Genomic DNA, 16870 nt, shown 5'->3' on the forward strand with positions numbered 1-16870 from the left:
CAGTTGTTAGTTGTAAAAGGCCTCACGAGTATCTAGGACACTCGAACCGTGCGGTGCGAGGAATGTCGCAGAGGCTTGCGAGGAATGCGGCTGAGGCCTACGAGGATTGTGGCTCTAATAGAAGTGATATTTATGAGGCCTGCGAGGATTGAGACCCGGCCTGTGAGGATGGAATTGACGGATCAGGAATGAGGGTACGCCTAAGTTGAGAGAATTTCAATTTTGAGATGTTCTTAAACTAAAAGATAGGGAGTTCAGTGTATGGCATATTTATATTCAGTGTATGAGTGATATGAGTATTAGAAAGAACTACGTGTGGCTTGATTCCTCAGTAAGGGTGCGTAGGCAGCGTAGTGCTACAAGGTGCATCCACGAGTTGGGGTCTTTGAGATTGCTAATGTTCTATTGATATTCGGAAAGTTGAATGAACTTTATTAGTAGAAGGATTTACTTGTTTTGTTGAGGCCTGAGGCCAGAATAGTATGATGCTTGATTTTTGGATATAATCCGATACATGTTGGTAGTTGAGTTATATACAAACATATATGCTTGTTTTACAGGTGGGAATTTTTGGGAAATGTTCAATTTATAGGGAAGACTCTGCCTAATTTTCTAAGTCATACTCGAATTTCATTGAATTTTGGTTAGAAGGGCAATTTGGTCAAATGTGTCTGGCAACCGCCAAGTGTCGAACACGCACAGAGATTGACTAGGATTCCAAAGTGGAATTTGGGTCGGGTCCTGTCAACAGAGGTAGAAGATTTCGCCAGATTGGCCACAAACATTGTAAAAGGATTTAATGTGTTTCTTAAGGACGATGAATTTGTGGTATTGACCGTGGTTTTGCCACTTGGAAGCACATTTGAGGTCAATGTCAAAGTAACATTGGGAAGAAGCATAAGCTGCTGCAGCGTTTGTCACAAGCTTTATAGAAGATGCCATCTGTGGCTGGGAAGAGAATAAGTGGGTGTTTGCGGTGGATCGGATGATTTATCTCAGGAGGTATAGTTCATCTGCACAAGATTTGTGGAGAACGAAAGCATAGCGAAATTGGTTGCAAGTGTAGCTTGGGCCAAGCACTGGGTCCTCACATGCGGAGCAAAACACCAAGGGACAATCCTTTTTCTCTGCTTTTCCTTGAACATCACGGGATGCTCATGACAGACATGTTCAATTTGTTGCTCAACCATTACCCTCTGTATCACGAAGTAATCAATTAGTCTCAGGTTTTCCAATCACTAATTAGCAATCACAAAATAAAGCCAAACGAAATTGTTGATCCTTTTTTTCTCCCTTTTTTTTTCACCAACTGCAAGGGTCGGTTTAGCTCTAAGGAACGGGGGTGAAATTTGATAGATCAACACTAATGCCAGGATCGAATTGTGTCTCTTGGCTTGTGGAGAAGGCTTCTTCAATTTTCGAACAAAATTGAAAGATCAGTTGCCAATGAGAATGGGCCCAACTGAGGCCTCGTTGCACAACTTCGATAGTGATTCATGTCGCTATGTAGGCGTGCCACTATTGGGTATATGACCAGCCCAATAGATCCGTGCGTGATGGGGTTTGCGCTTTCGTCCAACTTCTTATCAAGCCATTGTGCTCCAGGGGGGTACTTGCCTGGATGGATTCTTTTCTTTGCCTCGGTTAAGAGGACTTCAATGTTCTTATCTCCGTGAATATTGCCCTGACAAGTACGGGGCACCTGCAGCAGCGTGAGAATAAGACCAAATTCGTGATTAACAAAGGCCCTGTCTGGGCTTTATTAACCTATTTCAATATTTTTTTCCCTTTTCGGACCAAATTGGAAATGAATTCGAGCCTGACTAGATATCCGAGCCCAATTGAACTCCTTGTTCTTTTCTTTACTATATCGTTGGGCCCCTCCTCATTTCGGGCCCAATGTCGTTTTCTGGCCTTTCAAAGAGTAGGGTGGCGGGAGTTCAATTTTAAGTATTAAAATTATTCAACTTTTGCTTTGTCTGACAGTAATTACAACTTAACCACAGAATCTTTTTACAATTTACATGTTATTCAACACTTCAATTTAAACAACAACAGATTCTTTGGTTAATTCATTAACTTGTTCTTAAATTCGAGCAACAGAGCAAAGATAAAAAGGCTGGATATTTCTCAATCCAATCCAGAGATTACATGAATTGAAATGACATACGTATTTAAAAGAAAATCATACCATGGGCATGGCAGAGCTACAAAAGATAATCACAGGATTCGTCGACTGGATATCTTAACGACAAAGTAGGCAGATTGTTATCTTGAGAGAGCTTTTTGAACGTCTGGTTTTTGGAGAGAGAGTCCTCTTAGTCCAAGAAAACCTTTCTTATTTATAGAGAAGGGATGAACTTGTAATGATGAAAACTGCGACAAGACCTTCAGTTTGGGGTTCAAGGTCAGCTTCCAGTTTGTTGATATTAACCAGTTCATCGAAGAAAGGATGGAGGACTCTTAGTAAGGACCGCTGGTTTCCTTTGTGGAGTTTTCTTGATTGGACTTTCTGTACTTGAAAACCTGGCTGGCAATTTTGATCTTCTGGCTTTTGGGGGCTCTAGTACTACTTGGTTTCTTGCTGGATGAGTAAAGAGTCAAGTCATCATTAATTGTGATAATCCTCTTCGGTCTTCCACGTGGGTATGCTTATCAATTTCTGACGTGTAGCGAGATATAGGCCTGACTTCATTGACATTGGGCTTTTATTAAGAGGCCCAACAGTGAGAAAGATGGTCCTTTTTAGAAATACAAGCGCTAAAGGGCCTGACTCCATTTTAAAAATATCTTTTAAACTGTGCGACCACTTTTTGGCCCATCTACCAAAATTGGGTACAAACAGAAATATTATGTATCAGCTCGGATTGGCAAATCAATGGCTCCGAAGAGCGAGATGTAGAAATAGCTGTTACAGCAACAAGAAACAGAGATAGGCAAGAAGGAAGCAAGCTCGCTTTCTCAGTAAAGATCGCTGATGCTTTCTTGCTTTTGAAGGTAATGGGATTCTGAAAAGAAAAAAAAAGTTTCCGTAATTTTGTCTAAATCATTGTCTTCCTCTTCTTCTAGAAAGAAGCTCATCACAGGCATAAGAACCAAGGAGAATGATTGCAATTTAAAAAAGATCAAGGAGTGAAGAGGATGGCTGTGATCATTACAGCTCCTGGCTCCGAAAATTCTTCAACTCAACAGCAAGTTGTTCTGTGCTATACTTTATTCTTCTCTTAAATATAAAAATAAATAAAAATAAAAAGTTTCTTTTTTAAAGAATGTTACTTGCGCAAATTCGGGTCATAAATTACATAAGGCTTCTGAGCCCCTCAGTGCTATTAGTAATAGAACTACTCAATATATGCTTTTGAAGGTAATGTGATGATGAATCAATTATATAAATGCAATAATTCATTGGCTGAGAAGCATCTAATTCTAAGGATGGTATATGATATACCTAAGGGTGAATAGAAATGCTTGCAAAAGTAAGATAAATTAAAGACATAAAAAAAAGAGTGGTAATTTCTCCACTCCATTTTTTTTAACTAAAAAAGGAGTGTAAGTGGATAAAATTGGAGTGGGGAAATCATTAAAAAAAAAAAAAGTTCCAGAAAGAATAACTCTCTATGGATGCTATGATGCACATCACTTGTGATTTATCAGTTGTTTAGTATGTTATATCTTATGGAACATCCAAACACCAATCCTTCCCAAGGTTTACCACACAACTGACAAGGAAGAATGCTCTCTCTCTATCTCTCTCTCTTTCTCTCTCATATCTAACATAATTATAATAAATTTGAACTAGCCACAGGGCACTTTCTTTTTCTTATTCTTCTTTCTTCTTTCTTCTTCATCTTGACTCCGGGAAGTTTCCAAACAGTTAACTCAAACAATTTCCTTTTCGGTGAATGTTTACATTACGCTCAGAACATTCAAACACCAATCCTTTGCAAGGCTTACCACACTTCTTGGCAAGGAAGAATGTTCTCTCTCTTATCGAAAGGAATGACACTCTTTCTCTTATCAACAAGAGTTCCAAGGTGTTCATGCGCATCATGCTTGTAACTGCTGCCTAACTTAACTTGCGGATACCTCCCCAAAATGTAATGAGGATGGCATTCAAAGGTTTAATTCGAAGTCAAAGTGAGAGAGAGAGTAGAAGTGGCTGTATTGACACTGGAAGCTATCACTCAAAACTAGGAGGAATGAAAGATGGAGAGGAGTCTGCAACAACCCAAAAAGATAAGAAGGATTAAAAATGAATGAAGGTGGATGACATTGATATGTGTATGCACACATGGAGAGAAATGGATGAATATTTTAGGGAGTTTTACTAAAACACGGGAGCTGAAATTATAAAAAAATCCAACACTCAAAACACTTTATAAACACACTCAAAACCATTATTATACACACTCAAAACTCATTTATAAACACACTCAAAAAATATATAATTGTTGGCTTTGAGGTTGATTTTGGGTGTGTTTCTATGTTTAAATAGTGTTTAAATTTTTTTCATAAATACATGTCTAGAATTGGGTTTATTTATAAATTTGTAAATATTTTATAGATAAGGCGAATTCGAGAGGTGTTGAAAAGAAGAGGCATATAGTGCAAAACAAGTCAATAAAATAAAGGAGAAAAGGAAGCCAAATTATTGGCGTGAAAGAGAAGAGGCACCAAATTTAATTACAAGCAGGTAACTGGTGCCATTAATGTTTTAATTAGTATCCTTCAATCCCCATACAATCACACAGTCCTCAAGAATACCACGTCCAACAAACCCATCCAAATATGCTGGTTTGTGTACCCAAAGCCTGAAACTTGCAGCTGCAGTCTCCACAAGCCTCCACAAGTCAAGCTAATATTTCCTGCTTTCACACTTCCAACATTCATTGCTTTCACACACAAACTAAGCATCAACAATGATACTATCTATTTTTTAGCTAAAATTTAGCTAAAAATATAATAAAATTATTTTAGAAGCTCCCTTAAAAAATTTCAAGTCCAACCATACTTCATAATTTAGAGAGTCATAAATACTATAATTCATTTTTGATTGGTCCATATTTATTAAAAAATAAAAATAAAAATAATTAGCATTAAATAAAGGTTTGAAATACTCATTAAATAAAGCAGCATTAAATTATAGGAAACCACTAGGAAGTCCTTTCTCTCTCCTCAGATTTAGGAGCTCATAGAGAACTCCCTATTTTAGGAGGTGGATATTGAGCACAGTTAGAGTTGCATTTTTACAATTCCTCCCTAAAATTTGTCTAAAGAGGTGGTTTAGGAAGCCCATTGTAGATGCTCTAACAGAATTTGCTGCTAAGCCATCTCTCTTTCCATCACTAATAAGTTGGTCAGGTCGTTCATTAATCAATCACAAAATTAAAAACAAATGAAATATGTACGTGTATATATATATATATATATATATATATATCACAAGAGTTTTTCCGTACCTTACTTAAATTAAGGATGAATAGGGAATTGCATAAGACTTATAGCTCAAGTGATTAAGAGTAGTTATTCTTGTCACCAACATCATGTGTTACAATCCACCCTCCATAGTATTTTTTGTATAAACTATAAAAAAGAGAGGAAATGAATGAACTGCGAATTCTGCACGGTTAAGCAAATCAATGGGTGTGAAGAGAGAAAAATGTAGAAGTAGCTGTTATAGCAACAAGAAGGAGAGACAGACAGAAAGAAAGGAAGCTCACTCTCTCAATAAAACATCCCTGTTGCTTTCTTGCTTTATAGGTAATGGAATTTTTATAGTAATTTTGTTCAAATTGTTGTGTCTTCGTCGTCTTATTCTACAAAGAAGCTCATACAAAGTTGTGTAACTTTTAGTTTGCATAATACCTTGTTTGAGATTTATTCCAATGGAAAATGCAAGACAAACCGATTTTCTTGGAAGACATGCCACAATCTTGCATGCATAGGCTAGAGAAAGCAGAACCTCAAAGAGAGCCTAAAGATTTTGCATAGTCGAACTTCGGACCAGTTTCGCTTTCCTCCAATGTAATCAGGATCCTACGTTGTGTTCAGTTTGGGTTTGATCTTATGCAAAGTCAATTGAACATAGTTGTGCCTTCGATCTATATGGAACATAGTTACTTCTTACTTGGACTCACCTTTAGAAGTTAGAATTTCGTCATTTCTACCCACACCTCTGGAACGTGGAGTGAACTTGTCCAAATATGAAGATGGAGCTGAAAAGGAGAACCCTACTATTTTCAACAGTTTTGTAGGAAGTTTGCAATATTTAACTTGCACATGACCATATATCGGTAACTAACAATTTTATTTTATATCCCTGTTTAAAAACTTATACCGCAAGTACAAAATATGAAACCAGAATAAATTCATTTGAAAAATTAGACATTAAAATTTGCACTTTTCCAGTGTAATATTAGTCGTTGTCATCGTCACCGTCCTCATCCTCGTCATCTTCGTTATCGTCACATTCTATATATGTGGAAATTTATATTACACTTAGAACATTCAAACACCAATCCTTCACAAGGTTGACTACACTTCTTACAAGGAAGAATCCGCTCTCTCTTATCGGAAGGAATTTCACTCTTTCTCTTGTCAACAAGGGTGACAAGGTGTGGGTGAGTCGGATGCTTGTAACTATCTCCTAACTTGACTTGCGGATACCTCCCGAGAATGCAATGAGGATAAATATCAAAGTCACAATCCGAGCAGGAGTAGAACCAGAGTTCGGGATCTCGTTTGCCTTAGCATATTTCACAATAATATTCATCTAACTCGTTTTTCACTCTATTATAGGTGAGCTTGAGAGGATGATTGTCGTACTTGTGCCTAGCTGTTGGAGGTAATTTAACACATGAAATACAGAGATGGAAGTCGTAAAAAAATTACGGGTCCGCTATTGCTTTGGCATTCATGTAGCTTATTGTTGCTTGTGCATCACCTTCCAATACTACTTGTCGACGCTCGAAATCCATCATGTTATATAGATCCTTACTGGTGAATCCCACTTTCATGTATCCACCTGCTTGGTCAACCATGTAGCCGTATATCCGATTGGTTTTAATAGAGGCTTTTTTCTTATACATAGATTGTGCCATGTCAGATTCCGTAACACACCAGTGTGAATGAAGAAAAGGCACCTCACGTGAATTAGCAAGTCGGTGGCTGTGCTTCTTTACAAATTTAGTCACAATATAAGCATCCCATTTAGGACAATACTTCACAGCAAATGTAGCGTGAAAATTCTCTCTAGTCTCTTTCCTTGGTGTATGAACTATATTATCTCTATTCATCCATTTCTTCGATCTACTCCCTTATTTTGAGCACACCCATTGTCTTCCCATCACAACCCCACCCTCACTATGTCTCAAACGACTTCTTCTTATGCTAAAACCAATTGCAAGAGCATACTTGCAGTAAAATCTTTCTGCTTCCTCAAATTTTGCAAACTCTTTCTCCGCTAAATCAGCAATGCTCATATTTTGGAAGTTTAACCCATCATACTGAAACTATCCGCTTTTCTCAGTAATTTCTTCTGTTCTACTGTCCAAAATCTGTAAAAATGAGACATTTTCAATTTCTTCAAGTGACTCAGCCTTTGCAAAATAACCTTCACTCTTAGGTACAAAGTTTTGGCCCTGAATTCCATTCGTTTTACTTGCTTCTGCATCCATTTCCTGAAAATAGGCAACATGTCTTTCATGGTATAATTAATATGAAAATAAATGGATACACATCAATTGCATTTAGTAGAAATATAAACATACAATTAAATTATGAAGGATTAGTCCTTACTGAGAGATTCTACAATTCATAATTGTGCACATATAATGGCAATTGCGCGACAAGAATGCAAAGAGACTGTTCTGTTTGTCAATTGCAAAACTATAATGCAATTAAAAGTAACTGTTTGTCAATTGCATTGACAAATCACATATGTTCTCAAAATTTAAGAGGCTACCAATAACATGGCAATATGGATACAATAATTGCAAAATAGGACTACCCAATTGGTAATTGGATTCAAAATGAAATATTGAAGTACCTCTTACATTTCCATTACCAAAATGCAAGGCTACAAATATCATGGCTTTGCATTACAATTAAAGAATTCTACAAAAACCATGTATGTCGTTACTGTCCTCATCCTTGTCATCGTCACATTTTCTGTGGAAATTTATATTACACTTAGAACATTCAAACATCAATCCTTCACAAGGTTGACTACACTCCTTACAAGGAAGAATCTGCTCTCTCTTATCGGAAGGAATTTCACTCTTTCTCTTGTCAACAAGGGTGACAAGGTGTGGGTGAGTCGGATGCTTGTAACTATCTCCTAACTTGACCTGCGGATACCTCCCGAGAATGCAATGAGGATGACTATCAAAGTCACAATCCGAGCAGGAGTAGAACCAGAGTTCGGGATCTCGTTTGCCTTCGCATATTTCACAATAATATTCATCTAACTTGTTTTTAACACTGTTATAGGTGAGCTTGAGAGGATGATTGTCGTACTTGTGCCTCGCTGTTGGAGGTAATTTAACACATGAAATACAGAGATGGAAATTGCATCTCCTACAACTGAACCAATACCTTTTTTTAGGGGTGCCACAACCCCTACATTTATAAGTGCTTCCATCTTGTAAGTTGAACTGGAGGGTGTGAACATGAGCCTCATGTTTAAGAGCCTTCTGCTTGGATAGAATAGCGCACTGAAGGTCCACGCCCGAAGTTGATTTAATATTTTTTCTAAGGTATATGAAGCCTTGGCTAAACGTAGAGCATATTGAACACTTGAACACCCCACCAATCGAATGATCCCTTGGATGGAGTTCCCACGGGGCAATGGTATTTGCGAAATGCATCTTTTTAGGTGACTGTGCACAAGCTGTATGTAGAAAGAAAGGGCACGACTCTTGTTTTGTACAGCTATAAAAGGCATCAATTTTGGTGATGGGTCGCATGCAGCCATTACAAGTGATTATTCTATCATCATCATCACCATTATCTTGATGATCACTATTGATGAGGGCTAAGACATGTGGATGGCTGAAGTGATCGATTTGCAACTGAATTTGATTGTTGATTATTCTATCATCATCAGCAGCAGCACTATCTTCAACTGCATCATAACGTCGTGTTGCGCAGTCACTGTGGGCGACATAACTGCAACATTCATGTTCACAATAATAAACTGCACGGCTTTTGTCCATGTTTTTATAACAGAGGTCACAGAAATTTTGGATTTTCGGGAAAGTATCTTCAAACCACCAGGTGAGCTTTAGGCGGTGTTGGTGCTGGGCCGTTTTGATGTGGGTTGGTAACCTAGAACAACATCCATGGACCAGGAGCTGGCAGATGCTGCAGAGGTACATAGCGGTGCCATATTTACTGTTAGTACTACTAGTACTAACACTTTTTTTGCCGCAGGCTTCACAAGGTAATTGCGCTGGCTTCCTATGAAGGGTGAATTTGTGGTCATGAAAGTCAAGAATGTTGCGCCAATTGGAAGCACATTGGAGGTCAATGTTGAACTCACATTGGAAACAACTGTAACTGAACCTCGAGATGCAACCTTGATGACATGCACTGCAACTATTTTTCCTGGCGCTTGTGTCAAGAGTAAGCGGGTGCTTGCGGTGGATCGGGTGGTGGATCTCACCCGTTAGCTCGGCACATGATTTATGGAGATCGAAGCCACTGCTACTCTCTTCGTAACAAATGTTGCAAGTGTAGCTAGGCCCAAGCACTGGGTCACCGCACCCATCGCAGTAAAAACGTTTACCATCATTCTTCCTCTGCACTTCCATCATGGGATGCTGGTGATTCAAATGTTGATTCTGATCAATCTTTCTCCCTGTCATCAACAAATTTAAACTTCTTGTTATAAATTTTGACAGCCATTGACCTGACCAGAATATATATTACTATTGTTATTCCGTATCTCTACCTGGATTAATCGGACTCAGAGCCATTTCGCCACGCCTCCGCACCTTCGGCCCAACTGCTAGCCGCACCACCAAATTGGCAGATCCCCAAATAATTCTTAATAAAGCCACCAAATTCTCTGACCAAAAAAAAAAGCCACCAAATTTTGAGATAAACTCCGAATAGCTTTTTGATTTATTTTATCAAAAGCCCTTTTGACAATTCCAAGTCCTTCAAGAATATGAAATGAAATCTCAAGGATCCATTTTGATTTTTTTTAAAATAAAATAGATAGCCAATTGGGCAATTGGATTTTCGAACAATGGAGGAGGAGGTTGCTTATAAGTCTCATGACCCGAAGATATAACGTTTCAACAAAGTATTAAATTTTCTTCTTGGAAGAGAATTCCACAAGTCCGCCGTGGGCGATGGATTTGGGAGAAGTTGAGAGAAAATTGAAAAGTTGAAAACAAATATTCATTAAGTTAAAAATGTTAAAAATAAAATTTAAAAATCGGTGTCCATTTTAAATGACATGGCATGTGATTGTAAATTAATAATTTTTTAAATTGAAAAATATTTAGAAACTCAAGGATCCATTTTAAGTGACATGGCATATTAAAAATTATATATATAAGTATTTACCTATAAAAATTTATAAAATGCTCATTCGGTGACACAATAGTGGAAAAATTGATGAAAAACAAAGTGCACCCAGTTCGATTCACGTAATAGACAATCTTGAGACAACATAATATATTATTCCCCTCTCACCCTCCCTAGCGAATGACAAAAAAATTATAAAATAAGGATATAATAAATTAATAATTTTTTGAATTGAAAAATATTTAGAAACTAGAAAATATGACGCCCACATTTCCTTAAAAGAAGGAAACTATTTCCCTTCAAATAAGACAGCCATATTCACCTCTTGCCACGACTCTTCGATTTATAAATCGATTGTTGGATCAATGCATATTTGGTATTTATTTGAATTCAACCTTTTAAATTTAAAAACAGAATTTGAGTCCAAAATACAAAAAATCTGTTTGGTAGACCAAGTTTTGAAAACCTAAACTAAAAAACACCAAAATACTTGAAAACACAAATCCCAACCATTTATTATTTTAGATATTCCCTCAAAAATATCACTACTAAGATTGGAAAGCTAAGTTTATAAATCATGTGCTGCTAAGATTCACTCCATCGAGAGTGAGGTATCTTAGGGAGAGAGATGAGAAAGCCAATTCAAAATTTTGGAATGTATTTCGAATGAGGAGAGATACCCAAAAGAAGAAGAATTGAGCTCAAGATAGTTTAAATATATTTATAAATACTAAATCTGTAGGCCACTGGGTCTTTTGACTCTTTAATATTATTAATCACATAAAATATGTTATATTAATATATTAAAACATTATGCCGTTGGTACACATTTTGTTTGGAGGTGGATATATATATATATATATTTTAAAGAATAGCATCAATATATTATTAAAGAGGAGGTAACTAGTAAAAAATAGACTAAGATTTAGAGGATTAGGCGAACATCCCTACATATAACATAAAGTTTGGAGGTGGATAAGAGCAAGTTAAAACAAATAAATAATATATATATATAATAAAATTGTAATTTGGAGACCTAGCTACTTAAAATTGGGGCCCTAAATGAAAGATGAATTGAGTATGAAGTAAAGTTCTTTTCATTCATACCTTAATTAAGCAAGAATCGCAGATTGTGGATGGATCAGAAATGGATGTTGTTCGGGAAGTCGACACCAGATGAGGTAGCAAGCTCAAAGTAAAAGATGGAGAGAGAGATGTATGTGCATGCGTCTGGCTACTTGTTGGTATATATATATATATATATATATATATGAAACAAAGATAGCTAGAGAGGAGAAGAAATCCTGAACATCTCAAAAAAGAAACAAAGATCCATTTCTTTCTTTGGCTCCTTCTTGTTCAGGGTCAGATGCTTTCGTGCTTTCAAATAAACTTTACCAAACCCATATTCCAAAACTCTACTCTACTCAAGAATGTAATATCCAAACTAAAACTGAGATTCCGTAGCAGTTTCTATTGAATTCTTCCCACATCACAATCTATCGCCCTTTTTAGAAGTTGTTGATACTCTTTTTCGGAGAGGGTCAACTTAGAGATAGGGGTTTGTCTTTAGCAAGAGAAGGGCATGGGCCTTTAGTAAAAGACTAGCCTACAGAAGACAAAACAGGAGAAGCGATCGTTAAGCTTGGCGGGTCTGAAGGTAGTCCCTTAGTCCCCAAGTTTGAAAACTAGAAGACACCTTTTTTTTTTTTTTTTTTTTTTGGGCCGGTCATGGGGTGCTGAAGGTGGCCTTGGAAGGTATGACGTCACGGGTACCTTCCGAAGGGAAGGTGTGACGTCATCGCGAGTTGCGAGTTCTTTCCAAGCTTCAAGGAGCCTTCCAAGGGAAGTTGTGATGTCATCGGCGTGTCGCGAGTCCTCGGAAGGAGCCCGAAGGGAAGGTGTGACGTCATCGCGTGTAGGAGGTTTCCTTCCAAGCTTGGAAGGAAGCCTTCCGAATGGAAGTTGTGACGTCATCATGCCTTCGAAGGAAAGTGTGGCGTCATCGCGTGTCGCGAGTCCCTCAAAGGAGCCTTGGGAAGTTGTGATGTCATCATGCCTTCCGAAGGGATGGTGTGATGTCATCGTGTGACGCGAGTCCTCCTTGCTTCGAAGGAGCCTTCCGAAAGGAAGTTGGGACGTCATCGCGGGTTGCGATTCCACTCAAAACATTCTTTTTCTTTTTCTTCTTTCTTCTTTCTTCTTGACTCGAGAAGTTTCCAAACAGTCAACTCAAACAATTTCCTTCTCAGTGAATGTTTACATTACACTCAAAACATTCAAACACTGATCCTTCGCAAGGAAGAACATTCTCTCTTTATCAAAAGGAATGACACTCTTTCTCTTATCAACAAGAGTGCCAAGCTGTTCATGAGCGTCATGCTTGTAACTGCTGCCTAACTTAACTTGCGGATACCTCCCCAAAATGCAATGAGGATGGCATTCAAAGTCACCATCCGCAGAGCTATAGAACCAATGAGTAGGATCTCGTTCTCCTTCACATATTTCACAGTAATACTCACCTAGCCCGTTTTTAACGGCACAGTACGCGAGCTTGATAGGATTATCGCCGTACTTGTACCTAGCCGTAGGAGGTAGTTTAGCACATGGAACACACTAATGGAACTCACATTTGATGCAACTGAAGCGGAATTTAGTGAGAGAAATACTGCAATCCCTTGCACCGGTCCTCTCTTGGAGGAGAGTTCAAGTAAGAGGGTGTTCATGAGCGTCATGTGAAAGAGAGTCGGAAAGAGACATGCATTGGAAGTCCAGGTATGAGTCACATTTGTTACAATAGTAACAGAAGCCTTGGCTCAAGCACTCGCACATATGACACACACTCTGTCAAATGAATTAGCTTCTTTGGAGACGAGTGGTGTAGGTGAAGCGGGTGAATCGTTGTACTAGGTAATTCAACACATGTTTTGTGGACAAAGAAATGACATTGTTGTTGGCGGACACGACGATAAAAGGCCTTGCTACTGATGGTGGTGATGGGTCCCATGCAAGCGTCACAAGTAATTGTACTTCCTCGTTATCGAGGACGAAGAGATGTTGTTCGAGGATAGAGTGCTTCAGCAGTTTCTCCACTTCTTTTTTTATAGTATTTTATCAGCTCCGCCATGGCCGACCGCACCACGAGTTGATATTTTCCTTGATTTCATGTGCTCGGGCGTCTGGTTCAACAGCTCTTTCAGATCCTGCTCCTTTAACAGATGTTTGTAGTATTCATCTTCATTAAAATCAGCATCAATATCATCAACATCAACAAGAAAATGACAATCAAACGCCTTATTTGTTTTGTCCCTGTTGAATATAGTGTGGGCAATGTAATTGCAACTATCACAATGATCTTTGGTCAGCTTTGAACTGATTGTTTGTATTGGGAATCTGTTTGATTGGTTGGTTGGTTGGGTGTCCGTTCTCTAGTCCAGGTACTCTTGTATTTATAGGAGTAAATGTGATGATGGATAATCCTGGATATTTTCTGATTTTGGACTAATCCCTCATCAATGCTCAAGTGGTAAAAAGATTTGTTAGCCGTAATTTTCAACTAAAGCAAGTCTGACTTTACTTTCCAGTTTTCATGGTCATCCAATTTATTTGGAGTCTAGTTACCAACAATGAGGAGCCATTTTAACATACCTTAACAGCTAAGAAACTATGAACTTTGGGCTAAAACTAATTCAAATAATTTGGTCCTTGGATTAAATCACCGTTGGTAGTAACTTATTTCTCAATTATCAAAATAATGTGAATTTATTTAATTTAATCCACTTTTGTTGAATAGTATGGGTCATTCACCATTTTTGGTAGACAAAGCTCAATACCATTTTGGAAAGTGAACCAAATGCTTATTTCGGGTTGGCACGCAAATTTCGGGCCCAAACGAAGAGATCTTGTAGTTTTTTTAATTGAGAGAGAGAGAGAGAGAGAGAAAGAGAGAAGGGGGAAGGGGCTGCAGGCAGTGCGAGTAGAGTAAGGGGGATTGGATTGGAGTGGGTGGTGGTTATGGCACCTTTTTTCTTTGTTTCTAAAATTATATTCTTAACGTAAATAATGAATTTTAAATCCAGCTTGTAAAAAGGTTTTTTTTTTTTTTTTGGAGGACTTTCCTATTGAGAGGGGTAATAGTATACTAAACTCACACACACTATACTGATGCTAGGACTCGAACCCAATAACTCTTTGTAAATTAGATTAATTTAGAGTAGTTTAGATATCGCTTTTAACAACAAGAAGAAATTATGATTGTGATTTTGTAAAAAAAAATTATTGAGAGAGGCATTCGAACTTGGACATATTTCATGATTAGAAAGAGAAATATCACTAAACCAAAAGTTGTTCAGTTATGTTGTGTTTTAAAAAAGAATGCTACTTGTCCGAACTTTTTCTCTAAACTTTTTCCCAACCCAATATGACCTATGTGGTAGGAAGACAAAAAGAATAAGCAAATAAATAAATAAAAACTTTCCTACACCGAGGATATATTTTAGCAATCTTTCTTCCTCACGCATCATGTTGCACATCAAATCATTGGATTAAAAGAACAACATTATAGTACCCACTTTGTGAGAAATGCCTCATAAGATAAGTAGTTATAACAAGTAAACCAACCAACCCCCTTTCTTCTGATGTCCCAATGAGGAAGCATGCTTCACCTGCTGACTGCTCAACTGCTATTAACATATTTGACCTCAAAGGACATTCACCTGCCACACCATTAACAATTAATCCCCATTATGAAATCAACCAAATATTTATTCCTGCTTTTAGGTGGAAGAGGGCAGACAGACAGCTAAAAATGAAGTGGGTCATTTGCTGATGAGTGATTCTGATAGCTTTATTTGCCCTTTTCTTCCTTCTTTTTTTTTTGTAATGGTAAGTGAAGGCTGGCTTGTTGGAGTATGCTACTGAGAATAATGGCTTCAAGTCCAACCAAACCAAACTAACAAAAACTGCAACCTTGAAATGGAACCCTTGTTGAATGCCATCAAGTTTCCACTTTTCCAAACACAGCTCTTATTTCAAGTAATTTCAATGGAAAATAATTCAGAGACCTCATGGTTCAGAAGTCCAGAGTAAGATTCTTGCCAAGATATTTGCGAAGCAGTACCTGCATGCATGTGTTCCCTAGGGTTCGGAAATGTAGGGTATGAAAAAATAATAATAATAATAATAATAATAAAGAAAATGCCAAATGCCTCACATGCCGACACCCTAAAAATGTCACATCCTATTGTACCAAAAAAAATAAAAATAAAACTGTCACTTCCTTCTCCAGCTCTGGAGTTTTCAAATTCGAATAAGTAGCAAGTCTGAAATGGAACAAACAACTCAGAGCTGAGCGCAGATTGACTAGTTTCAAATCGATATAGACAATTTCACCCTTCTTTTAACATTGGTTTTCTCATTGGAACTACAATATGTTATGAGCCTCCTTCCTTGGTAGCAGTAAATTAACGGGGCACTCAAGGCTGAGGAGATTGACTACTTCAAACGAGAGACAGGTGTGCCCTTCTTTAAGGTAACTTGTACCTTTGTTTTGTCATTGGAATAATATTTGAGCTTTTCAACAATTTCAACGTACATCTATAATTCAAGGTGAAATATTAAATCTCAATGTTGAATTATTAGATATGTCCTGTTGTGTGAGGAAGCAGTGATGATGTGGGGTGAAGGAGGGCCTTGCGTGTCCTTATATCATCCGTTGCTCTCACCTTTTAGCATAAAAATTTGTGTGAGGCGGGAATAACATTCTTTTGTTATTTTTGATCAATTACAAATTGTTACGTAAAAAAGTTATCACGAGTAGCAAATGGTGATTGACTAAGAATAGCAAAACAGTGTTATTTCTATTTTCCTCAAGTGTTTCCCCACCTTATGGGGTTTATTTTACATTAAATTTCAATAATCCAACCGGTTTACATTTTAAGTCTTTATTAATAGATCATGGTGAAATAAATAGACAACCACAATATTTTCAAAAAACATTAAAATGACTGCCTTCTAATTAAATGGTTATAAGTTTTCTGATTTTGGTGATTTTTTGCTCCAAATCATTGAACACAATACAGAGGGGTCCTAAAAAGTTGTCTCTCAAAGACATTTACTCGAGTAATCCATCAATGGAAACTCAACACCACATATATATATATATATATATCTTGTAAATGATGTATTGGGATATTCCTGGTATTATTTATATTAAAAAAGTAAAAAAGTGCATAGTCCAAACATGAAAACCAGGTTGTATGAACTGGCCCCACATGGATGGATGAACTGAAACAGCATGAATATTCACACATATGTAGCTCCATGAAGAAGGAAA

The 16870-nt window shown here is 37.5% G+C and overlaps 1 protein-coding gene and 1 pseudogene across 1 annotated transcript; both read right to left on the reverse strand.

The window, feature by feature from the left end:
- Positions 1–7916: 7916 nt before the first annotated feature.
- Positions 7917–11736, reverse strand: LOC103339516 (uncharacterized). The gene is made up of 3 exons (XM_008242809.3): positions 11644–11736; positions 9953–10069; positions 7917–9859 (listed from the first exon to the last, which is right to left on the reverse strand). Exons 2-3 carry the CDS (start codon positions 9975–9977, stop codon positions 8106–8108), a joined length of 1779 nt encoding a protein of 592 aa, XP_008241031.3. The 5' UTR covers positions 9978–10069; positions 11644–11736; the 3' UTR covers positions 7917–8105.
- Positions 11737–12784: 1048 nt separating this feature from the next.
- On the reverse strand, positions 12785–13543 carry LOC148914742 (protein VACUOLELESS GAMETOPHYTES-like; annotated as a pseudogene).
- Positions 13544–16870: the final 3327 nt, after the last annotated feature.

Source organism: Prunus mume, linkage group LG8, assembly GCF_029339155.1.
Source record: "Prunus mume cultivar Tortuosa linkage group LG8, ASM2933915v1, whole genome shotgun sequence".
NCBI lineage: Eukaryota > Viridiplantae > Streptophyta > Magnoliopsida > Rosales > Rosaceae > Prunus > Prunus mume.